The sequence below is a fragment of the Nylanderia fulva genome, unplaced genomic scaffold (assembly GCF_048542155.1).
Source record: "Nylanderia fulva isolate GAGA-0341 unplaced genomic scaffold, ASM4854215v1 Scaffold37, whole genome shotgun sequence".
Classification (NCBI taxonomy): domain Eukaryota; kingdom Metazoa; phylum Arthropoda; class Insecta; order Hymenoptera; family Formicidae; genus Nylanderia; species Nylanderia fulva.
The window spans coordinates 1,664,835-1,692,320 of NW_028190444.1; the positions used below are offsets into that span (position 1 = coordinate 1,664,835).

The 27,486-nt window shown below is 37.5% G+C and overlaps 2 protein-coding genes across 3 annotated transcripts; both read right to left on the bottom strand.

Annotated features, from left to right (window-relative positions):
• Positions 1-232: 232 nt before the first annotated feature.
• LPCAT (lysophosphatidylcholine acyltransferase) lies at positions 233-14,974 on the bottom strand. 2 transcript variants are annotated; one of them, XM_029321562.2, is made up of 11 exons: positions 14,438-14,974; positions 7,737-7,882; positions 6,139-6,356; positions 3,624-3,736; positions 3,283-3,437; positions 3,042-3,179; positions 2,831-2,956; positions 2,515-2,659; positions 2,346-2,444; positions 2,132-2,273; positions 233-1,924 (listed from the first exon to the last, which is right to left on the bottom strand). In XM_029321562.2, the coding sequence occupies exons 1-11, from the start codon at positions 14,561-14,563 to the stop codon at positions 1,839-1,841; spliced, it is 1,494 nt and encodes a 497-aa protein (XP_029177395.1). In that variant the 5' UTR covers positions 14,564-14,974; the 3' UTR covers positions 233-1,838. The 2 variants fall into 2 exon arrangements, with proteins under 2 accessions (XP_029177395.1, XP_029177403.2); XM_029321570.2 differs by lacking the exons at positions 6,139-6,356; positions 7,737-7,882; positions 14,438-14,974 and adding an exon at positions 4,685-5,798.
• A 1,887-nt stretch (positions 14,975-16,861) lies between these two features.
• Positions 16,862-26,585, bottom strand: fid (class I SAM-dependent methyltransferase fire dancer). The gene is given in 9 exon segments (XM_085485440.1): positions 16,862-21,416; positions 21,418-22,242; positions 22,244-23,737; positions 24,188-24,314; positions 24,479-24,630; positions 24,694-24,885; positions 25,037-25,140; positions 26,157-26,375; positions 26,529-26,585. Coding segments are annotated over 8 exon segments (4,125 nt in total). The 5' UTR covers positions 26,326-26,375; positions 26,529-26,585; the 3' UTR covers positions 16,862-20,354.
• Between the last annotated feature and the right edge of the window lie 901 nt (positions 26,586-27,486).

Here is a 27,486-nt window from a genome sequence, read left to right on the forward strand (position 1 = left end):
TTTCAATCGATCGATTAATTTAACAATATAAATGTAGATAAAATTGATCAATTTTAAGCTGGCAATTTTTATATTTAATCAACCAATGAAGTTAATCGGAGATGGTAAAACTGATCCTCAAAAAGTTAGAATTGTAATATGAAAATAACGTGTATAAAATCCTTGTCTTAGTTTTTGTACAAAATAAATAATTAAGTGTTTTTTCGAAATAACAAGGTCAATGACAAGTTCATCATCATTTGAAATTCAATTTCTATCAGAACTGTTAGAGAGTCTCTAAGAGTTACAATAAACATCTGACGCCATCTCTGCTTTAAAGCGTCGTCGAGGATCTTTGCTTTCAATCCACACATGTTTGAAAACCTATATTATCCACTGTCAGTTAGTCTGTATATGCATACTAGATTGTCTCTGACTTTCATTAGAAAGATTATTAAAGTTGCGAAATTACATGAAAAAAATATATATTGTTGATCGCATAATATTCATCTGTGTAACAAAATAAATGTTATTTCTAAATCATATAAAATATAAATATATATATATATATATATACTTTGGTAATGTTTCGAACGCAGTAAAAAAGACTAAAAGAAATTTTTTCTGTTCAATAAATACTGTTATTTTCAACATATTGGTTTATAATAAAACATTCTATAACTCAACATATCTTCAACTCAAAATGACCACTAACAATATGCGCGCTCTTAAACACACTTTGGCCATTATTTCGTTCATATACAGATATTACAAAGCGGGTGTACATACACACCCACACGTGTCTCTCCTTTCTTTCTATATACATATACATGTACATACGTACACACATGAAATGCACTTGCGTGCGCATACATATAGACAGTTATTCACGATCGATTCGCACAATCTCACCCACCACACACGGCTGTGTCTGTGTTATATATGTGGTATATATTATGTATGTGTGTATTGTTTGCCTACATATACAAGTGCCACTTTACAACGGTATGCAATAAATATGTACATAACTTAGCATATATGTATATATGTATATGTTCGTGTGTGCATGTCTGTATCAAACATCATCGCTACACAGAACCCACCGGGCCGAAAAATAAATTACTCCATCTCCTTCCTTGTTTCTTAGTTAAATGCACATTCGCAGCCTACGTCATAAACGCACTCGAAACCTTTTCAAGCTAGGAAGAAGCTTCCGTAACCGGATCGTTTTAATTAATAACGTGTACTATTGCAGCAAGAAGATTCTGCTGAAACCTTTCTTTGTTCGGATTTCCTTAGATCCTAATTTCGAAATAATATAAGATCCTCGAATTTTTATATACTAAGACTTTGAGAATTCAAATCTTAATCTTCCAATATATATATATATATGAATAATAAGATGGTTTTGTTTTCTCAGATTCTTAGACTTTTAAATTCTCAACGATCCTTAAGATTTGGTATCTTCGGTCTCTAGATCGTAAAATCCTTAAATCTTGCAATCTTCGAAATTTAGGATCACATCTTTGGATTTTCACATCCTCGGATTCTCTAGGACTTTTTTAAAATAAATATTCCTGAATTATCAAATCTTTAAAATTATTTAGAATTCTCGAATCTTAGAACTCTAAATCTCTCCCTATTACTAACTTCTTTTACTTCCTCTAATTTACAGGATTATAGGAAAGACGCTAAAACTGTCTAAATCGACTTCCGTAGACGACAATACAGCTTTACTTTAGAATCGTCGAAGTATCTTAAATTTACGTTGTTTCTCATACGGGAGTGGAGCAGATGGGATTGTGAAAAGGTCCGCCTCGATGATCCTCGGAGGGAACATCGGGCTCCAAAAGACACTTTCAAATGGCCTTCTTCGAACTTTCGTTATTCGAGATGAACAAGTGCGAATACTCTGTCCGGGTCGATAATTGTATCAGCACGTCCTCTGCAAGAAATCGATCGATCAATCAGTCAATTTTCATCTCGCGAGACATATTTATTTATTACAAAAAAATTTTTTATTTATTTAAAACAAATTTACACAAAAAATATTTAAATATTTTTTTTATTTATTTAAAATATATTTATAATATATATTTATAATATATATAAATATTTAAATATTTCTTTATTTATTGAAAAAAATATTTACCGAAGCTCACTGTGTGAACGTTTTGCTTTCTGGCCTGCTGAAAAATCCTGTTGGACTCCTCCGCTGGCATCCGTAACGATAACCTCAAGGCTTTCCTGAGTTCCGACTGGGTCAAACACATCGTCATCTTCGAGCCGCATACCTATGACACAATGTGATTGCGTTAAAAATAAAAGTTTGTATGCCATGTATATATATAACCGTGCGCACTCACATCGAACGCAATTTCGACCTTGTCTAGTTCCGAGGATGCGTTCGCCGTTGCCAGCACAGTGAAGATGTATTCCTCAAGATCAATCTTCCCCTGCCCGAGCTGCAAGAATAAAATATAAATTCTCTTGAATAAATGTTTTTAAACATACTTTTTTAATGTATGTACGAACCCTGTCATGAATACGAAACAGTTGCTGAGTGGTTGGATCCCTTTCGTCTAGTCTAAGAATCTGCGCAAATTCTTGCAGATTCACCTCGCCGAAATTATTTGTCTTCTTCTGAACGAGCTCTTCTTCCGTCTTTGATGCCACTAAACTGTGACAGATATTAAAATTTGTATTAAACTTATATTAATTTTTATAAGATATCATTAATTATAATTAATAATAAAAATAAAGACTAAAAATTAATCTCATTAATAAATAATTTCTTAATTAATTATATAATATATCCAATATATATGTGTTTATATTATTCGTCATTTACCCCAATTTGTATCGAAGTTTATGGGTTTTTACGATACTAGATGCGTGAGGTAGATGCAATTGATGGGCCTTTCGAATAATCCGGCAGTCATCGTAAGTGTAATCCGAAACGGGAATCTTCAACGCTCTACAAAAAGTCAAACAATAATCTTTTCAAAGACCCAGACATCTTCGGGAAACCTCTCTCGCTCATTAGACGCACGAGAACTCACTCTGCCATAAGACGTCGCACATTGTTCGCGTAGAGTTTGGGATCCAGTTTCTCCGCTTCGCTCGGATTGTAGACCGGCAGGAACTCGATCTCGCAACTGCTGTTTAACTGCGTTAACGTCAACCACAGCAATTTCAATCTGCAACGCGCAACAGGTGAAGAGACTCCAACCAGACCGTAAAAGAAAGAAACCAATAAAAATAAAATAGAAATATAAGAATGAAGAAGAAGGATATACTTACGCTCCAGGACCTTCCCACGTCCACGTGACCGTGTCCAATTTGTTAGGATATCTGATGCACACTGGTTGCACTGGTACCCCGGGATAGAAGGCGCCCGATTTGAAGGTAATCAGGCATGACCGGTTTGTGCAGGTTCCCTCGGGAAATATCATAACCTGAGGAAGAGAGGATCGGTCAATTGCACCGAGAAGACGAAGGCGAAGGTAGCGATTTACGCTACCTTGATTGCTAGCTTGCGTGCACCTCTCGTCCATGAATTATTCAGAAGAAATCTCTACGACCTCTCTCTACGCAAAACTTTACGATAGTACAATACAATATATAAATTATTAATACTTTACCTGTGGCCAATCCTCCTTGGAAGTGGTCCTCTCAATGATTTCCTTTATAGTATTCTGACGAGAATTTGGATCTTCCCTCCATACGTAGACTGGCTGCGTATAGTTGATGAGTTCTGTGTTCGTCAAATATCGAAAGATGTAATCGATTTTGTCAAATGGCAGCTGTCATAATTATAATTAGGATTTTGCGTGACTAAGTCAAATGTAATTGAATCAATTATTATTATTATTGTAGCCTAGTTGCGCGAGTAATGAATTTCTCTAAACGGAGCAAGAAAAGCCCTGCTTGCGAACGAATTGATCATGATTTTTGTTATTTGAAAGGACCGGAAATTAATTGCGACATTTTTACACAGCGACAAATTATTTTGCACATGATAAGCTTGTTGATTATTATTGTCTCATTGAAATCGCAATATTAACTGTAGCAACATTTCTTGCAAAAGAGTGTACATTTGCTCTTAAAATATAATTTCGTCGCACAAAATGGTAAATGGGATTCACTAATTCGAATTTTTCAAAGATATTAATGTCTCCTATTACACATTTTCCATGTTGTGGAAAAAGAAATTAATATTCGGCTGACTTTAAGAAAGTGCAACATCGCAATGTCGGTGTACGATGTAAATGATTGTTGAAATGTCATTGTTATCCATAAATCGCCCACAATAATTTTTTTTTCTTATGCGCTCTTACAAAGTTGTTACAGCCAACTTTCCCATTTGACTAGCAATAATGCCTGAAATTGTTGCCCTTTAAGATGACCTCACGCGAAGAACAACATAATGAGACTCTCAGAGCTCAAGACTTTCTCCTAAACTGACGTCATTATTTTTGCTTGGCTCGAATTCTAAGTAAGTTTTGAAACAAAAACATATTTGCAAAAATAAATAATAAAAGAATATATATAGCGGGGAATAAATGCCCAAGTAGCAAAGTGACATCATTTTGACGTTTAATGACGTCTAATGACATCGTTAGACGTCAAAATGCCGTACATTCGCTACCTGAATGATTAATATAAAAAGGAATAAAAGAAAAAACCAAAGTGTAGCACCTACTTCCTATAAATGGGTTTAATCCCGATTCTCGCCTGACGATGATGGAGGGAAATCCGGTGACGTAAACGATGCCGCCGTCGATGAAGGTCGAGTGCGGCGCGAGGACCAGAATCGGCGCTTCCGATCTGGAAGCCTGTTTTCCTCGGACCACGATTTTCATTCCACCGGCTTGGTAAGTAAGTCGGCCCACGAAACATATCCATGGCACTAATTTGCTGCGAGTTTCAACCGACAAAGGTACATGCAGTGGAAAATACTCCAAAATACTTCCCAAGTAGCAAACTAACGTCATTAAACGTCAAAATGACGTATGCTTGCTATCTGGGTTGAAAATTTGAATTTCTCAAAAGTGTATTCGAGTGTATCTGATGGTATATCGTGAAAAGAGAACGCGGAATTCTAATATACAGATATTCCAGGTCAACTCCTGGTGCTACGAAAGAGAAAAACGTCATGTTCAGGTATGTCCGATGCACTTTCTATACACGATCGTTCGATAGAAAGAAAAGAGATGAGAAGATGGTGAAAGCATTCGGATTAGTAACTCAAGTTTTGACAGTCGTGAAAAGTTAATTGCGACTTATGCACACGTGTATCATGACGAAGTTTCTGCACTTTCCTTTTGGCTCTCTGAATACAATATCGGTATCCAATTAATTTTCTATAAAAGTTAATTTACCGAAAGGTATATATATGTTTCTAGATTTATATAATTTTTTAAATAGGATTGGAAATAAAATTGATAAATACAAATTGAGAATGCATGTAGTGCTATAATATTTAACTCTTCTACTGAATTTGAATTTGCAGTTTATAATTTGTTTGTTAAAGGATCCAATCAAATAAAACGCGCAATCTATAAAAAGCCAAGTTATCGAATAATTATTAAAGATACAGTTACAGTTAGTTAGTTGCCAAAGAATGAATCCCATCCACCATATGTATGTATATATAATATTATGTACAATAAAAAATGAATGATTAGAGCATAACATTGCGATTTTCTCATCACATTCACACACACAAATCTTTTATTTCTACAAGAAGGGAGAGGCCGCTAGTCTGAATTTTAATTAAAACATCCACCTAAAAGACAAGTTTAGTGACGTCAGTTTGCTACTTGGGATATATCTTATAAATGATCTTAAAATTGAACTGATAGAATATGAATACTTATTCATATTCTATCAGTTCAATTTTAAGATCATTTATAAGATATATCCCAAGTAGCAAACTGACGTCACTAAACGTCAAAATGACGTAGGCGCGCTACTGGGGATATTATATATATATATATATATATATATATATGTTTAATTATATAATTATAAATTTAATTTTAATTTTTAATATATATAATTATAATTTTTTTTTCAAAAATATATAGGGACCTCTCTCTTATCGGTGAAATTTTTTTTCGCCAAGGGGCGAAAAAGCGATGATGGGCGACCTACTTCCGAAGAAAGGGAGGCGGCTACTCTCCCCTTTGGCAACGATGCTCGGGCCGCCGAGGTACACAACCGGAAGTGCATCGAAGAAGCTGGAATGCGGGGCGAGAGCCAGTACCGGCGCGTCCTTAGTCGCCGCCTTCCGGCCCTTGACCTTCAGATGATGAAATCCACCGCAGAGAAATAACGCCCGCATCATCCAGCAGATCACGATGCGCATGTCTCTGTTTTTTTTTTTTTTAATAGTTTAATTTGCAGTGCGCATGCACACCAGTTCGGTGCAACTCTTGCTACTACTTTTACTCTTGTATGGGAAGTCTAAAATAATTAGCGGGAGTCATCTTTGGAATTTAGGGAAAATCGACCTTTCCAAAAGTTACGATCGATAAATATTTTTGATATCTTTAACTCAACACAAAGATCGTTAGATTTAGAAATCGTAAATTTTTAGAAATTACTTGGAGATTACGAAACCTTTAACAAAAATGTGTCTTCTTGAAATTCTCATATACGCTTATTTTGTATGCTAAATGCAAATTTGAAAAAAATAGTTATTTTTAATTTAAATACACACAAGTTATGATTGTTTATGTAATACTATACTAGTTACATAAATCCAAAAACTAGTACGTTTACTTTATAAATAATAAAAGAAGTTACAAGGCTGTTTCGTATCATGTGTTCTGTCTTTAGAGTTGAAGAAATCTTAGAAATACTTTTTTACACTAAACGAGTGTCATAACTTCTCTCGCTATAATACAATGTTATTTTATAGACTCTCCGCGTCGCAAGACCTTGACAGTAACGCATGACTAAATTATGAAAGAAATATAAATAGGCGGTGTTATAACTTTACCGCCAACCAACCACCTTTATACCTAAGTAACTTTTTGTCTGCTAATTTACAAAATAATTTCTTCATCAAATAATATCTTTCCAATAATCCAATTTTACTTATAAATTTGAAGAATATTGAGGGTTGATATAAAAAGAAATGTATTAGTTCCTCGAGATTATTATCAAATAAATAAGACACTAGTCAATTATTTCAATGAGAGAAGAGAAACGCGAATCGAGAGATGTCTTATATTGTGTACAGAAACATTTTAGTAATAGAATCGTAGACAATATGACCTTGTTACAAAGACAAAGATCTAATCTTGTCTCGTGTATGAAAGTATATATTATTAAATGTTATTCTTTCTCTTTTTTTCTCTCCGACTAATCAAGACTGATCCTCTTGACTCGATATGTCATCTCCAAATATTTAATATCTTTGGTTCAACACCAAGAATCGTTCATCAAAATACGTCTCTTAAAAATTGCAAACAGCCGAGTTCTAGCATCCAAGGATCTTTTGTGAGATACATGCATATCCAAAAGATCTAAAATAAGTGCGAGTTTAATTCTGTTAGCAAAGCGAGATGACGTACTGTACCAGCACAGAGAAAAGCTGAAGGAAGCGACCCCGAAGGGTTAATGTTAATGTGAATAGCATGGTAGGTAGAAATAGACTCGGCCTGTAAGGATATAAGGAATGAGAGAGGGCCGTTTTTTCTACTCGGTGCGAGATTATCGCACCCCGGTTTGCTGCTCAAACATACCGCCTCCAACCCGTGAGAGGAGCTCGGCGAAGATCTTCCTCGGACAATCCATGCAGACCTAGACAAGCCAACAGCCACGCGAAGATCATCAGGGTCGTGATGACGGCTAGCCTGAGCGGCAAGAGGGCGATTGTCAGGAATATCGTCTGCAACAATCAACATTTCCTGTGTCAATTTTTTAGTAACCCAAATAGCAAACGTCATTAAACGTCAAAATGACGTCATTTTGATGTCTAATGGAGTCATTCGACGTCAGAATGACGTATTTGTGCATATAATATGCTGAACATTTTTTTCGTGCCATTTTTAGATAAAAAGATATTTTGAAACACAAGTTTAGATGATTTTAACACACATTTAAAACACTCTGAAAATTATTTCTTGTTTTGTGACAGTCAATTAACGACTGTAAAATAATTGAAACATCAGGCTTTGTCATATACATATATATAGAATGACTGCGCAAGTGCAAGGCTATATACGGATTATCAGGTCTTATATCACAGTTATTTTACAGCTGATTGATTGATTATAAATGGAAAAGGTTAATTTTCGGAATATTTTAAAAGTGTATTAAAGTCATCTCAAGTAGCAAACTGACATCATTAGACGTCAAAATGACGTATGCTTACTATCTGGGATCTAAAGTTGCGTTTCATAAATATCTTTTTATCTAAAAATTTCAAGTAACAAACTAATATCTTTAAACGTCAAAATGACGTCATTTTGCTGTTTAATGATGTCAAGTTGTTACTTGGAGTTATTTTCTCGCCTGACGTCTAACATGAAGTCTTAAATCTAACATATATATTACATTCTGACTCTCATCACTGATATATGCATAAATAAATAATAAAATTGAAAAATCAAATAAATAAAAGCGATTGTTTATATATATATATATATATATATATATATATATATCGTTATATATTATTCATGATCTGTTGGATCAGAGATAAGATCTGACAAGTCTAATAGATGCAAATCATATGTTCTATAGGTGTTATTTATATGTTAGCACGCTCTTAGAATGTATGTTAAAGAAAAATTTCACTTAGAAGAATATTAATAATTCATTGAATGATGACATAACGTTTCTTATCGTATGTGCTGTATCTGAAGACTACGTGTGATAAAAATGGAACACAAAACTTTTACGAAATTAAATTGTCATAAAGTAGTTCAAAGGCGGATGCGAATCATATGTTCCAAGTGTTATCTAAATGTTAGTACACACTTAGGACTTCTATTAAAGAAACTCCATTTAAAATAATATACAAAATTCATTAAATGGCGACAAAATAAGATTCTAATTCTCACTCTATCAGAGGACTGCGCGATCAAAATGGGACACGCAGCTAAGGTGCAAATCATATATGTTCCAAATGTTATCTAAACGTTAATACACACTTGGAACTTTTACTAAAGAAACTCTATTTTAAATAATATACAAAAATTTGTTTAATGAGGACAAAATATCAGAGGACTGCGTGATCAAAATGAGACACACGCAGATAAGAACCAAACCATATGTTCCAAGTGTTATTTAAATATTAGTTCACACTTGCGACTTCTACTAAAGTAACCCCATTTTAAATAATACAGAAAAATTCATTAAATGACGACCAAATAAGGTTCTTCTCACTCTATCAGAGGACTGCGCGATCAAAATGGGACACGCAGGTAAAATACAAATCATAGGTTCCAAGTGTTATTTAAATATTAGTTCACTACTTGCGACTTCTACTAAAGTAACTCCATTTAAAATAATACACAAAAATTCATTAAATGACGACCAAATAAGGTTCTTCTCACTCTATTAGAGGACTGCGCGATCAAAATGGGACACGCAGGTAAAATACAAATCATAGGTTCCAAGTGTTATTTAAATATTAGTTCATACTTGCGACTTCTACTAAAGTAACCTCATTTAAAATAATACACAAAAATTCATTATATGACGACCAAATAAGGTTCTTCTCACTCTATTAGAGGACTGCGTGATCAAAATGGGACACGCAGGTAAAATACAAATCATATGTTCCAAGTGTTATCTAAATGTTAGTACACACTTAGGACTTCTATTAAAGAAACTCCATTTAAAATAATATACGAAATTCATTAAATGGCGACAAAATAAGATTCTAATTCTCACTCTATCAGAGGACTGCGCGATCAAAATGGGACACGCAGGTAAAATACAAATCATAGGTTCCAAGTGTTATTTAAATATTAGTTCACACTTGCGACTTCTACTAAAGTAACCCCATTTAAAATAATACACAAAAATTCATTAAATGACGACTAAATAAGGTTCTTCTCACTCTATCAGAGGACTGCGCGATCAAAATGGGACACGCAGGTAAAATACAAATCATAGGTTCCAAGTGTTATTTAAATATTAGTTCATACTTGCGACTTCTACTAAGGTAACCTCATTTAAAATAATACACAAAAATTCATTAAATGACGACCAAATAAGGTTCTTCTCACTCTATTAGAGGACTGCGCGATCAAAATGGGACACGCAGGTAAAATACAAATCATAGGTTCCAAGTGTTATTTAAATATTAGTTCATACTTGCGACTTCTACTAAAGTAACCCCATTTTAAATAATATACGAAAATTCATTAAATGACGACCAAATAAGGTTCTTCTCACTCTATTAGAGGACTGCGTGATCAAAATGGGACACGCAGGTAAGTAAGTAAATAAGTAAGTAATTGGATCGGACCAAGTCGTCGGTTGTTACGCGATCAAGGTTACAAGACGCTCATCGGTTGGCTTCGGTTTCTCGTCTCGTGAAGAAAAAAGAGAAGAAAGGAACGAACGAAAAGCATAAAAGAGATGGTACGCGAGTACCGTTCGTTATGTTTCGCACTGTTCCGTTAGCCATACACATCAGCCGCTCGTCCTCTCTCCTCTCTCTCTTCGTCTTATTCAAAAAACAAATGCATGAACCAGACACTGAATGTGTGATATGCGAAAGCAAGACACAAATCTATGCCAAGTATGTCTTTATTAATGAAATCTACAGTCCGTTATAAATTAATATTGTTGGAGCCCACATAAGTGTGATATTATGTTATGCTTATCTTATTCAAGAAACGAAGGCATAAATGTAATGATAGAGGAAGGCGAGTTAAATATCTGTGCCAAGAGTATCTTTATCAATTAAATTTAGTTTATATGAGTTACAGTTTACATGTGTTTACAAGTGTAATAACTGTGACGTAATTTTTCTGTAAACGAGAGTGAATGTAAAGCAAAAACTGGGTCAAAGATTGGAAACAATTTAAAGGTTAAAGTGATCAATTTTGTATAAGTATTAAAGTAATATTACAAATAAAAATTACACGAGACATGATTCAAATTATGACAATCATCGATCGAACAAATCATGAATGATATCAAAAACTTCTTTCTCAATTTATTTGTTATGCGCTAACTTTTGCAATTTATTTCGTAAAAGTAACACTGTGAATCTTAAAACTCTCTCTGCGTTATCTCGATAAAGAAAACAGAAAAGATAGAAAATTATACATTCAACTTATAATAAAAGATAAAACTATTATGTAAAAAAGCATAGAAAGTTATATATTAACATACATTAACATAAAATATAAAGTACAAATACAGAAATTAGATGCTGTATAGATTATAAAGTATAAAATAAATTATAAAATTAAAGAAATATTTGTAATATATAAAAGACTACACAGAATACTTTGTATATTTCAAAATTTGAAAAAATTGCAGTAAATAAAGTATTAGGATAGAAAGTAAAAATATAAGATGTTGAATATTCTATGTGAAGATGAAGACATAAAACATCTCGTAAACCATTAACCTTTTCAATAATTCTGTTGTAATATTTTTATATTTAGAACGATTAAAAAAGAGAATCGATATATAGGAGAAAAATGATACTTTATGTAATTAGTCCGTTAAAGAAAAAATTAATTTATTTTATATTTTACCTGCGGAAATAAAAACTGTGTCAATAGAATATTCCACCTTGAAACCTCGCGACATTTTTGTCCGAAACTTTCTTTTCGATACCATTTAGATTCTAGAGGTAATATATTGCATCGAGACTGATTTTAAAAAATAGAACGCTTTATAGGTGTTTATTATAACTAATTATATATAAAATATATAATTTAATTTTATATAATTTTATATTAATTTTATATAAAATTTATATAAAAAAATATGTATATAAAAATTTAATTTATATAATAAATTTATATGTATAAAATTGAATTTTCGACTCGATCGTCGATTTTCCTTTTAGGATGCAACGTATCCATTTCTATAATTTGATCCCGTTGACATAAATTATCCCGTTCTTAACTCACTCGCATCACCTAGAATGTAGGCTTTCTACGCGTTCAGACTTCACCGATGTTTTAACAAGAGAAAGCATCGGGTCCACGGAAGAGCGCTACTTGCGCCGTATTATAATGTTTAGAAAAGTGTAGGCCACACGATTTTAATGCGAAAATATATATTGTACAATATGTTATATATATATGAAACGACGTAAGAAAAGTCATTGATCTCGCTACTGTTTACAAGAACTGAACTGCGGAAATGGCTTTAACAAGTCCGAAGGCTGTTTATTGTTTTTTGCCGTGCAATCTAGATCACGATAAATGTGTTTCTAGATCCTTTAATTTTGCAATATTTATAGTATATATTATTGAGAATAATTAAAAATCTTAAGAATTCTCTGCACAATTCTATCATGTTTTCATATCAAACACAATCGTAATTATAATGTCGAGGAATTTCTAAATGTTTGCCTTAGTATTGATACTCTGAATAAATATGCTCATGTTCCACACACAATCACACAATTATTAAATATTTAGTATCATATGATAGTAATATTTATAATATTATTTATTATTTAATATAATATTTATATATTATAATATATTTATATATATAATATTTATATTAAAAATTACTGGTATACCAATAATATATTATTGAAGAACTATTATTATATCAGTAATTTTTTCGTATTTTTGTAATTTTTTTTCGTGCGGTATATATATGATATTTAATTAAATACCCGAGTAATAAATAAATGTGATATTATATATTAAAAAAAAATGAAAATAAATAATAAATAATAAAAAAAAATAGAAATTATGAAAATAAATAAATATCGTATAAAATAATAAATACTATAACAGAAACTTTCCAAATCACAGATTCGCCTACATCGGCGAGCATCTACTAGTGAACGTACTGATCGCTTACGTGACCTTGTTCGCGGTTACACACACACACACACACACGTGGCTAACATTTACATCGAGTTCGCGTCCGAGAAGCCCCGTACGAGAATGTGCCAAAGAAAAGTGGGGCGGAAATTACATAGGAAACGATATATATAAGGCCCAGCATACTTATCGTCAGGGTCTCGACCGTGAGGTATATCTCGGGAAAATGGATGACTTAACTTTTATCTGTCGGGCAAAAGGAATTAAAGGATACTTAATTGCACGAAATTGGCAAAGGCCACTTGGCTACCCGCTATATACCCTGACCGATTACTCTGGCCACCGCGTGAAAGTAACCACGACCAACTTGCGGAAAAACCGGCCTCTTTGTGTATGTATGTGTGCGTAAACGCGATATCTCCTCCGACTATCTCGCGAATTATTTTTACAATTATCCCTCGTTCTTATTTCGCCACCAGATTTCCGACAAATTTGCAATACAACTCTTATATAACTCCGCAATATTGTGTCATACATTTTTATATATATCGCACTCTTTAGATTCGACTTTACGTATACATATACGTTCGCACTTGCCGCAATTAGTTTTCGAAATCAAAACTATTCGATCTCTCTTTCTTGAAATTTATTATTTTCTGAAACAATTCAAGTTTAATATGCGAAAACATTATTTTTTGCGATATTTGAGATTTTTTGGTAAAAAAATAAGTTTTTTTTTTGTAAACTAATATTATTTTCAATTTCAATTATTATTATTATTATCGATGACCATTCATAAAGTTGGGGAGACAAGAGGGGGCATTTGCCATCCTTGGAATCAGTAAAAAATTCAAAGGTCATTTGCTCTCCTTCGAATAAACACTGAAATTTATTAAATATAAAAAAAATTGAAAAAAACAAAACGAACCAAGAGAGAACAAAAAATAAGAAAAAAATGTTAATCATAATCCCACTCCTTGGAAAAAAATCATAACGCGCGCGAATGTGTTCTCGAGAATTTTCAGAACTTTTTAAAATCAAGGATACCACAAAAAAATAAAAAAAAACGAATGAAAGAAGGTAAAAACTGCGATGTGGTTGTCCAGCACACTCAGGCGCACTTCCTCGGCATCGCGATCGAAGCAAAAAAGATGAGGAAAAAAATGTAATCCTAATCCCACCCCCTGGAAAAAAATCTTGACGCGCGGGAATCTGTTCTCCAGAATTTTCCGAATTTTTTAAGACCAAGGATACCAAAAAAAAATAGAAAAACGAATAGGTCAAGAAGGTAAAACCGCGATGTGGTTGTCCAGCGCACTCAGGCGCACTTCGGCATCGCGATCGAAGCACACGAACCCCGCCTGGCGGCAGTGCATCCCCCTAAAACGTCGCGGCGCCCGCACGAGCATCGATCCCGGGCGAAGAGAAGCCGTCTCTCGTCGCGAGGGAGAGATACTGACCTTGAGCTTGTCGTAGGTCGAGCCAAGTTCGAGCCGATGCACGAAGGGGTTGAGGATGTCGGCGCCGAGCGAGGCCGCGTCGGCTTCGTCGACGTTCGCTCGCTGGTTCCTCGCGTCTCCGTTCATCCCGGCGTGGGAAGAGAGACGGGGCGAACTGTCAAACTGACGTGACGTCACACACTGCTCTCCCCGAGAACGGAGAGAGGATTCCCTGGCTCTCGGACCCGAAAAACGTCGTCCCCTCTTGTTCGAGGCGGATACCGGACACGGGGATGAAGATGGGTGGCAGGAAGTACGTAACGCGAAACGTCGTCGTCGGAGTGAGCGAAAACAACACCGACGTAGATCGAGACGGAGCGCTCGCGCACACCCTTCCGGAAGGGTTAACGGTCGACGTTAGACTGGCGCTATCCGGACACGCGCCACCGCGCCTCCTCCTGCGAGCGGACAGGCGAGCGAGCGCCGCTATCGGGGAGTCGAGAGTGATGCCGACGACCTGGTTTAGCGCTCATCGCGCTGCCGCACGGCTTGTCCGCTCTCTGTCAAGAAGGCTTCTTGCTTTGTGTTTGTATTCGCGCGCCATCTAATTGCTAGTTTGTTAAAAGGAGGCTTTAATAATCCATGACGTCACTTAAAATTTATTTTGGAAATAGATTTTTATATTTTACAATTTTTTATTTATTTATTATTATTGTCACTTTTTTGAAAGGAAGCTTTAATAATCTCGTCTAGGTAAAATTCCTAATGACATATCATGATGACGTCACTTAAAATTTGTTTTGGAAATAGATTTTTATATTTTACAATTTTTTATTTATTTATTATTATTGTCACTTTTTTGAAAGGAAGCTTTAATAATCCTGTCTAGGTAAAATTCCTAATGACATATATCATGATGACGTCACTTAGAATTCATTTTACAATTATTTTACAATTACTTTATTATTGTCATTTTTTAAAAAGGAAGCTTTAATAATCCCGTCTAGGTAAAATTCCTAATGACGTCACTTAGAATTTATTTTGGAAAATAATTTTTTTATTTTAGAATTATTTATTTATTCTATTGTGTGTGTGTGTTCATGCGTATCCTAACAACTCAACTGACGTCGTTAAACGTCAAAATGACGTATACTTGCTACTGGGGTATCTTGTAGGAAGCTTTAACTTTATGATTTCCTTTTATCATTTTTGTATAGAAAACTTTTAAGTGATGAAAAAATCATTATGACGTCAAACGTTATTATGAGTTTTTTATATTCTACCTGAGTCAAGTAGCAAACTGATGTCATAAAAGTCAAAATGACGTACGTTTGCTACCTGAGATATGACTTTATCTTCTCTCATTAGGTTGGCATTTCATTAATTGACGCTCTCTTCAAATATTAAAATAAAGAAATAATTTTTTTCCTTCAAAATAAATGTGAAAAAAATTTTATTAAATATATATGGACCAGCAACTTGCGAAACGAAATAATTTTCTTCATTTATTGACGCTCTCTTCAAGTATATTGAAATAATATAAAATTTTTTTTATCAAAACAAATGACAAAAAAGTTTATTAAATATATATATTTGGATCAATAATTTAGAATTTAAATTATTTTCTTAGAAAAAATATTTCGCGGTAATATTATGCGAATCAATAAACGACATTAAATAATGCATAATACTATCACTATTAAATCACTATAATTTTATTATCACTATTTAAGTGATTTTTTATTTTTAAAAATTAACAATTGAATCTTTTTGATATGATTTTTTATGTTAAATATATATGCATACCGTATTTAACGCGCGCTTTATTTGCGATTTCGCGCGCGTCAAATATCGATTTTATCTTTATTAAATATCTACCCTATCCTATGCAAGTACCGTGATCTCCTCATTGCCGGTTGTTACTAAAGAAATACCGATAAACATGCATATTATCCGAGAGAGAAAGATATAATTTTCTTCTTTATTTTGTAAAATAATTTTGTAACTGATAGAATTATAAGACCATCTTTTCACTTTTGGTCAATTATGAAAAGAGATGATATGAAATGATTTTCAAGTTCACTATAATGCTGATATAAGAGAAATTTCTTTAGTTTAGCCTTCATTATCCGAGAAACGAATATTAAATAATATACAATATATATAATATACACTTATATTAATATTATATAATATATATTATATAATATTTTATTATATATTTTAATTATTATATATCAAATAAATGTATTTAATATATTATAAAACACTTATATTAATATTATATAATATATATACTATATAATATTTTATTATATATTTTAATAAATTATATATAATATAAATGTATTTAATATAATTATAAAAATTAATATATTATATAATAAAAGAGTAAGAAGGATAGAAAGGAGAACAGGAGATTCGAAAGAAAATTCTCATTCGAAATTGCCGTTTGTCAACTATTTTCTGACGATTTTCTGTGCGTTTACGTCAGGAACACTTTATTTTACATATTTACATCTGTTTCTCGAGATTGCATATTCCGCGTTGGTCTATCCTTCTCCTTTTCAACATCATCTTCATCTTCTCTTCTCTCTCTCTCTCTATCACGCATACATGTTACACGCACGCATGCACTTACACTTTTTCGCTTTTTCTTCTTCGAATCGAATAAAAGTTGCACAATAAATTAGAAAAAGAACGTCGTCGACTATGTGTTTAATTAATCGAACAATTCTCCGAAAAAACGGAATAACACTTTATTACTCCTCTCGATCGATCTATCGAATTACCCTTTAACCAGTAGCCCCAAGCTCCCTCTTTCTCCGTTGTTTTCTTTATTTTCGTCATATATCATATATATGCATCGAATATCAAGAAAGACAAGAATTCTCGTTTTATCGAAATTCTTAAAATAACACATTTCGCTGATCGCCTTCAACGTCTCGAGAACCTTGATTTTAATGAATCGATACAAATACAGACACACACATGCACACACGAACAAGCACACACACACTCTCTCTCTCTGTCTCTCTCTCTCTCTCTCTCGATATTTTTATAGAATATCCTTAAATTGCGCCTGTATTACGTATTATGCGATAATTTGCGGACATCCTGCAGCACCCTCGAATTTTTGCTACGATTTTGATATCTTATATATATAGTATATAATTTCGTTGAAGATGTTTTGTCCCTCTGACGCAGAAAAATGATCTTCTTCGATTTACCGGTTAAAGGGTTGCAATAAAAACTCCACGTCTCCGTCTCTACTACGATCGCGAATAATAATTAATTGAGAGATCATAAAAATAACGAAGCTTAGATTTTTACATTTATGTCCTTCTCTATGTGTGACGTGTGAATATACGTATTGTAGACACGGATGCTTCGATCCTTGGATCTCTTCTGTTTGCTTAAAATATATTTTACATCGTATACAAATTCTCTTAAAAATCTTTAAATATCCCGAGTAGCAAAAACCTGACGTCATCAAACGTCAAACTGACGTCGCTAAACGTCAAAATGACGTATGCTTGCTACTGGGGATGCAATTACAGCATTTCTGTGACACGTTGTGTATTTTTAGGAGGTTTTTTTAAATTAATTAGTCCTAAAGATTTTGCGTAAGTGGAGACTAAAACATATTATTGGGGACTTGAAGATTAAAGATAAAATAATGATGCAAGAAAAAATATTCTACGTAAAAATCGAAGAGTCTAAGGAATTTTTAAAGTCTTTGGGCGAAGAATCCAAGAATATAAGCATTCAATATTCAGATTATTGGATCCTTGAATCCTTATATCCTAATATATATGTATCATATGTATATGTATGCATGTACGTATGTGTTTATATATGTATTAGGATGTCTTTTACTTGCCTATAAATCATGTAACAAATGTATTATTATATGTGTACGGATGTGTTTGTGTATATATATGTGTGTTCCTCTCTTCTATCTCTTCCTTTCTTTTTTTTTACGTCATATATATTCGAAATATTACTCCGTATATCCCTTTACTTGATCATTTACGTATAGTCTAATGCCAACGTTAATCTTAAACATCGACATGTACAAATCACTGAACGCGAAGCACAATTAAGGGACACCCTAATACGTGTTTCGTGTGTATTTGTGTGTACATGTGTAAATATATATATATATTTTTTTTGGAAGTGGAATGTTCGCATTATTGAGGTATATCTACGTTCAAGCGTTCGAATATTGTCCGTTCCTCGAGAAAGAACTTATAGAAAATATGCTCCATATGATTCGGGAGCCAGTTGCCGTTTCTGATTTTTTTTTTTTTTTTTTTTTTTTTTTTACGCTTTTACTAATTGTAAAACGCATATGTATATTCAGATCGCACCACCCTTCGAGAAGACGAAGAATACTTTGAGCGAATAGTGCCTTTTTCTCTTTTTCTCTCTCTCTCGCTTTTGTTCCTATATTTTTTCTCTTTTCTATCTCAAAGCATATCTCGAAGAATCGTGCTTTCTGCAATCGTTGTTTCGAAATGTGCGAATCCGAAATGAGATAAACAGTCCTAAACGTCACTGAAGCGAAACTAAGATCGAACTAATCGGATATGAAAAATGAAAGATTTTATCAGTAATTATATTAATAATAGGCGGAATTAATTAAAAGAGATATTATCGCCATTTATATTATTAAAATGTTCCCTTATTTTTGGATATTTTTGTGATATTTTTTAATTGTTGGTTCGTTATATATATATGTGTGTGTATATATATCATTCATCGTTTTTTTCGTTAGTTTGAAGAGTTTTATTTTTATTCTTGCGTCGCGCATTTTGACTTCAGCGACGTCACGGACAGAGAAATCTCTTCACGATGAGACAAACATGTAAGGAATGTTTCAACGAGCATAAAGCAGATATTTCAATATAGCAACATAGATCAGATCGTCGCAGTTTTTTCAAGAACAGATCGTTAGAAAGTCAACTCGTGAATTATTTTAAATCTTGAATATAATATTTGTTATTATCTTATCATATGAAATCCTTGAGCCTTGAAATCCTTGGATTCTTGGACCCCTTAAATTTTTTGAGATCCTTGGACTCTTTAGATCCACGGATTCAGCGGATTCGTTCGTTCATCTGGTGCTCGAAGCGAGGTTTTTTTTAGCCGCATATTTTAATTGGGCCATCCGGAGTGTACTGCGTGTCCCAAAAAGAGGGATTAGTACTTTTGTCTCAAAAGTAAGAGTTCTCCCCAATCCGTCCTCTGTAAGATAAAGGCTAAAAGATGGGAAATTAAAGAATTCAAGAATTACATATCCAGTTTCCTAAGTTCGCGATCTCCCTTTTTTCTTGTTGGATCCGGAGATCGGGAATTATATCCCAGGTAGTAAACGTACGTCATTTTGACGTCGTGACGTCACAATCTAACATCGCGGTGAACACCAAAAGGAGCCTTCCCAGATCCCAGATAGCAAGTGTATGTCATTTTGACGTCGAATAACGTCATCAGACATCAAAATGATATTTTGACGTTTAATGATGTCATTAGACATCAAAATAATATTTTGACGTTTAATGACATCAGTTTGCTACTTGGGAGAGCAAGCATGCATCATTTTGTCGTCGATGACATCAGTAGACGTCAAAATGACATCATTTTGACGTTTAATGACGTCAATTTGCTTCTCGGGAGAGCAAGCATACGTCATTTTGTCGTCGATGACATCATTATACATAAAAGTGATGTGATTTTGACGTTTAATGACGTTAGTTTGCTACTGGGATATGTTGACAACTGAAAAAAGGTGAGAAACTAAGCGAGTGTAAATTTTCATAAAGTTGAACCTAATTGATCCCTTCTTGGTTGACATCTCCTATCGAGACACCCGGTACAACTTTGCGAGTCGCGGCTGTTCGTTCCCTTTCATACGCACGATGATCCGTATCCGAAGTCATATAGTCCAAACCTGCACTTTCTCCGCGACAACACACCAACTGGCATGGTCGTAGTACGACGAGATGATATGCAGATTTTCGACATACTTGTTGATCAGCTGATCGAGCTCGCCCTCGCGAAAGACGTGATAGTACTGATGATAGGTTATCGAGCCGCCGCCGCGGTCCGAGGTCAGCGATTCCTGGGACGAGGCGTTGCTGATGGTGTCGGTGGTCCTGCTGGTGGTGACCAGACAGTCCGCCGCGGCCTCCCGTCTCTTGGTCTCGCTCGAGGTCTCGTCCAACGATCGACCACGTTCCTGGAGTCTTCGTCGTTCCACCGAACACCGTCGGTTGGCCTCCAGATTGTTCGGATTCGACACCAAGGACACGGTGCTGCCGGTGAACAGCCTCGCCGTCGATTCCGCTTGGCTGCCGTCGCTCAGGCTCATCATGGTGTTCTCCATCATGGAGTCACCCACGTCGCTCGAGTCTATCGACAGCCCGCTTTGGGAGGAACTTTGCCACTTCTCCGCCATTTTCGGACTACTCTCGCACTCGAACTCACCCGTCTTTGACACCATCACAAAGTCCAACATGTCGTCCGAATTGCTGCGCAACAGCGGCGAAGTGCTAGAGGAGCGATGCTGTCGCTGTTGCTCGACATTGTTGGGCCGTTTGGGCTCCGTTCTGGATTGGAAGTTGAACGCGCCTTCGGAATGAAGCTCCGGATCCGCGGGATTGATGAGGGATTTCTTCGTGAAGTTACTATTGGATACGGGAGTGACCGCTGTCACGAGGTCGAACTTGGTCTTCGACTTCTCTCCGGATGCGAGGTCGAGTCTGAACGTTTCGTCGTATTTGGAGATAAATCTAGCTCCGGGCTTGACTTCCGGCTCAACCTTACACTTGGAATCTTGGTATTTAAACTTATGGTCGAACTCGGACTCGAATACGGCGGCGTGGTCCTCGCAGAGGGACTTGGATTTGGATGTCAATTTGGATTGGATCGCATTGGCGAACTTGTCGCGTCCGCTCGTCCTATCGTACGCCTTGTTCACGATCCACGAGGTCTCCTTCAGGCGCTCGATTGGATCCGTCCCAGGCCGTGGCGTCCGATTCCGCGTCCAACTTATTGTCCAACGACGACGACGAAGTTCTCGTCTGGCACAAAAGATCGAACGACGAGTTCTGGCAGTACCGACTGATGTCACGCATGAGATCGCTGCTGGATTCGTCGGTGTAGCCACCCAGGTCCACTGAGGCGGATTTACGATCCTGTTTCAAGTATGCTCGCGTTCGCACGCTCGCCTGCGACCAGACGCTGTTATTCTTATTCCGTTGTTGCGCAACCTGCGAGAACTGTCCCACTTGGCTCTTCCGTTGAATCGCCTTCTCAACAGCATCCTCCAGCGAGCTCGCCACGTTCGCGGCGGCCTCGAGGAGCTTCATAGATTGCGAGGAGATGGATTTCCCGCTTTCCAGAAGTAGGCGCGACGTGGAGCGGATCGGGTCGGCTTCCAAGTTACCGTGGACAGAATCACGCGTCATCATGTTGACTTCCGCGAACGGCGCGTCATCCTCGAAATTCGCGGGTGAAGGATGATCCAGAGTTGGATTCTCGAGCGACACTGTGGTTCCCACACTCAATGTTTCGTCGTCGCGTGTAGTTTCCTTCTTCGTTACGTCGTCTCCGCTCGACTTGGAGACTCCATCGCTCGTCTGCGCGTTGTTCCTCTTCTCTTCGGCCTCCCTCCTCGCGATATACCTCTCATCCGACGTGACGCTGATCACCGAGCCGACCGATTCCGGCGACGAGACGCCGCTGGAATCGCTGTCCAGGTCGTCGGTCTCCGGGTTGAACAGCTCCAGAGATAGCAAACGCGGCAGAATCCTCGTGACAGGGTTCCAAACGACCCGAGGCTGCCGTGGAGGCGCGTCTGACCAAGGGAAACGACGGTCTGGAGCGAGTCGCGAAACCCGGCTTCGCTATGAGCAGCTCCTTGATCTGGTTCAACCTGGCCTTTCGGCTGTCGTCCTCGTTTACGATCGACTCGCGACCAGCCGTCTTGGTGACATCGTTGAAGGCACGTAGCAGCGGCGCGGTATCCGGCTCCGCGTCAGGCTCCGCTGGTTCCGACATCAGACGGAGTTCTCTCGGCGGCTGCAAGTTGGCGCATCCACCGGACGTTTCCTTGCTAGGCTTGATTGCGTTCGTGCTCGTATTCGTCTCCGTCGATTGCTGCTTCAGCATGTCGATTAGCTTGAATCTGGAGGACTGACCGCTGTCTGGTGGCTGTTTCACACGCGGCGACGGTGGCGCCGACGTGGTGCCGAGTTGCAACGCCGCCGGTCGCGGCGCTGCAGGCGCCTCATTGACCGAGGAGGATGCCGAGGACGCCGGGAGGTCCTGCTTCGGCACGAAGATCACCGACGCGAAACTGTCCTCGGAATCCACGCTGGTGTCACTTTGTAGACTGCTGTCCTTGGACGAGTCCGAGCCGTCCTCCCGCGAAAGACGACGCTCCACGACTTCGATGCTACGTTTCACCAGTGCGACTGATTGCACTTTATTGTCCGCCGGCTTCGGCTTCGTCGTCTCCTCCGTCGCGGTGGACACCGACTCGCTCTCGCAGGATTTCCAACTCTGGAGCATCCGGACGAATCCGTTCTTGATGGACATACTGGAGACCTTCTCGATGTTCGTGGTGGAGCGCTTGATCTTGCTGGTGAGTCCGTTCTTCAGCAACTGGAAGCGTCTGCTGGCGCTCACCGGACTGATCGATTCCTTGAGCGCCTCGAACGTTCGCCACTTGCAGATGAGCTCCTCGTTCAGCGATGCCTGTTTCATGATATTCCGGCGTACTCGCTCCTTCTCCTCCAGTCGTTCCGCTGACATCAGCTCCTCGTTCATCGAGTTCTGCTTCAGCGGGACGTTGCGCTTGCGCAACGGTTGGCAGGAGAAGTCCGGAAGGTCCTTGATCAGATTTTCAATGGCAGTGTCTTCGGAATTCTCCAAACCGGTCTCCTCCACGCACGATTTTTGCTTCACTAATCGCGGCTTCGAGCCGCTCGACGACGACGAGACCGACCGCTCGTCCAGGATCAGCTCCGACGTGGAGCAAAAACCCGGGATGCTCGATCGGGAACGCACCAGATCGAGCCGTTCGATCTCTAAGATGTCACCTAGGCTCTTGGATTTTATGTTCAACGTGTCCGTGGAACGTTTGTTCGTCATCGTCAACGTATGCGTGGTCTCCACGCGACGTAGCTCGATCGGCAGCTCGTCCACGTCGGTCATCTCATCGGGGTCGTAGTGCCGTCGACTCTTCGTGCCGCTCTGCCAACTTCCGGGGAACCATGCACGACTGCCACCTCCGCGTCTACTTCTCGCTAATTTCTACAAAGGATTATGCAAATCACGAGTGAATATATATATAGCAATTTGGATGTTTAAATGGTATAAATAATAGGATATTTAAATTAAGACTCCAAGTAGCAAACTGACGTCATTAAACATCAAAATGACGAAAATAACGTTATTCGATGTTAAAATGACGTACACTTGCTACTTGAAATATATGTATATATATATAATAAAATATATATATATATATTTAGAAAATAATTTAAATGACAAAGATACAATCTTAAAAGTGATGAATTCAATTACTCCGAAATAAAGAAATTTAATTAAACAACCTTCGACGTTTAACCTTTTAACGCATTAAACGAAAAAAGTTTTTCCCAATTTTCCAAAACACATTTCCAATCAATCTTCCCCAATCGTTCGGGCTTAAAATATTGTGTTTATATAACAGAAATGGATGATCTCTTTTATTTTGGTTACCTGTAACGCTCGCCGGAAACAACTGTAACAAGTCTCATTCGGACTGGAGAGACTGCTGGTGGATGGTGACAAACTGAATATCGGATCGATCCAATAACTCTTGCTTTTACATTTTTGTTGGCTATTTCTGGAACAAGAAATCATGATAGCTGTGACCTACATGCTACGCTGCTCGCGTGAACGAAACGTAGAAATTATCAAAATAAGAACAGAATTATTATTTCTCTATAATGCACCATATCACAATTTATTAAATAATTATGCAACTATTTGTATATTGAAAAAATTCACCTTTTGGAGGATGATGGATACTTCTGCGCGGTGTCATCATCTCGCGTCTCGTTCCTGTCCGATGCACCAGAGTGTCTGGTTCCATCCGATGATGCTCCACCGCTCATGCAATACGACTTGGGCCAAGGTATTAAAACATCTTGCGATTCGAACTGCGAAAGAAAAATAATAGAACGGTTGAATCGATCCAGATGACTACGAAAAAAAAATTTTACCTTTCTGTGCTTCTGTTCCATAGCCCAAACGGATATGACAAGTCGACCTCCAATCCTGAGAATCCGCGCCAATTCCTTCAACGCGTGTACCCTCCTCTCCGTGGTAGCAAAATGGTGCACCACGGCGATCGACAGCACCGCATCGAAGCTCTCTTCTCGAAATGGTAGTGCCAAATTATCGCAGATCAGGACCTTGGGACAAATGAGAGACGTATTTAGAGAGAGATGTCGTATTAATCTGCGGAGTTAATTTGACTTGCGCTAGAAATGTGGAATTTTCAGAGAGACCAATTAGTAAAAATTTGAAGATAAGAAGCTTCCAGTTAGATTATAATAGATATACCTCGTTTTCCTTCTCGCGTGCGATGTCCGTGAAGCGCTTACATCGGTCCACCCCTATCTTGAAGATGCTGTGATTTACGCTGAGGTATTTCCCGTTGCCGCAACCTAAAGAATGCAAACGTGACGTTCTCTAGGCGAACTTGTACATGTAACATAACGTTAACCCTTCTGTCAATGCATAATTCTTCACTTTCTCATCAATTTATGGGTACCAAATTGCATTTCGACACTGCGACTATTATTTTTTCAAGCAACTTTTACAAGCAGTATTTTCTGTTATCTAAATAAAATTATATAGATGATTACCTGGATGAAACTTTGGCGTCATCTTATCTTTATATAGATAAGAAAAATATGTATTATCTATATCTGTATCGTAAATGAAAAAATTTAAATTATTTAGAATAATTTACATATATTTTTATATTCCTTTTATAATTTATATTTTTTTCGTAACTCTGTTTACACATAAGCAATCTTGAAAATTATTTAGATAAATCACCATATAATTTTCTTTTATCTAGATATATATTTAAAAAATTATCTTCATCTTCTCTAAATGAATTTACATATTTTTATCTCATCTTTACATATCTTTATCTCATCATCTAGCTAATTTTAAAATCATCTAAGCACAACACTGTTTACAAGACATCGAACGTTTCTTTCTCGTCATATTTTATTAGATTTCCAAACAGAGATCCTTTATATTTTATTTTGAGCGAGAAAAAGTTCTGACAGATTTTCAATATTTAAAGTCGCTTTTGGGTACCCGAGTACTCATTCATTGACAGAAGGATTTAAAAGCGCGAACTCCGTTACTTATGCAACCCGCGCGACAGCTCTTTAGTTCAAAAAGAACTGCTTAACAGTGACAGATGTGTTCATAGCACGATGAAAATGATTGTTAAACAAAAAGTGACACAGAGAGAGAAATTCATCAAAAATAAAAATCTCGAATTTATTTAATTTCTTGGTCTCGTGCCGAGAAAAATTGCAACTCCGTGCGGCTCATCAGCTTCAAGAAAAATTAATTCTTCCGTGAAATTGATATACTATCTACTGATTTGTTAACTTGAAAAAAAAGCAGAGAACATGTATAAAAAATATTCTCGACTGACCGATGTCGCAGACGAGAGCACCCGGTTCGAGTTCCTGAAGAAACTGATATACTCGTGGCCAGTGTTTACTTTGCGTGGTCTTCTCGGCACATTGCTCGTATACTTCGTGGACGTAGGCTTGCTCTAGGGCCACCGAGCGAGCTGCATGCTCTCCGTCGCTCTCAGACATCCCTCTCGCTAAGGTGATTCACTCTCGTCCACATGTGCGCTCACACGATGCTGCACAGAAATGTTTACCACCCTAAATCGAAAGATTCAAATCGATACGTCAGCTTCCAGGGTCAATCAAAGAAAAATCATTTTTAAATCGAATAATTTTTAAGAGAGAGAGAGAGAGAGAGAGAGAGAGAGAGAGGATTTCGAGATATTTACGAAGATATATGGATTTTTTAAATAGCCTGTTGCGTGAAGAGCAAACTCGACTTTCACGTGTCCTACATCACTTGACACATCGGCCTTTGTTCACAGACCGATCTCGCAGGGCGGCAGACAGCCGCAATAGAACAACTCCTGCAACAGTTTGAGTATCAGCTTCTCGGGGCTCGTCTTCTCCGCGTTCTCCGTTTTCTTCTTCTTCGCGCGATCCGTGCAATAGCGCAAACGGGGCACCGTGTAAACGCGACACCATCTCAGGAAGTCCCCAGTGTCCTCCGTCCGGATGAACGTCACGATCGCCCAGAGGGTGCAGAGGTTCCGCGACTTCTTCTTCGTCTGCAGATAGAGTTGGCAAACATCCAGAAAGGTCATGAGCTCGACGACGCTCCTTGCCATTTGGAGAACGCTTCGAAAGGGGGTTCACCAGGACGTTCTCACGAGGAAAACCCCGGAAGACACAACCGGTTCGGTTTGGTTCTTGAAAAGAGACTCGAGGACGACCGATCTGCTCGAGGTGGATCCCTCAGGCGAGCGTCACCGAGCGGGAGATCCGCCTGATGTTCTCCACTCGCGCCGCCGCCACCCTCGCATTGTGCGCTGCGGCGAACGCCACGGGGAGGCAAGTGGACCAAGTTTCAAAGAGTAGCCGTACCCTTTCTCCCTCTTCCACGAGCCTCCCCAACCCCGCATTCCGTCGTGTATAGTTTCTCCTACCGCGTGCGCGCGAAAAGGGCCGCGAGCATACCTGCTTGTATGCGTCGTCAGGTTCTGTCTCGCGGCTCCGATAGCGCCTATACACGCGCGGCTGCGCAGTAAATTTATTCGATATCCCCCTTTTCGCGTGTGTGTTGTAACTATAACTAACTGGGTTAGCCTCTGTCTTTCTCTCTCTCTCTCTTGCGCGCGCGATGCACTAGTTTAACTAATTTAAGGATGCCACGAGAGATGCCTCGTG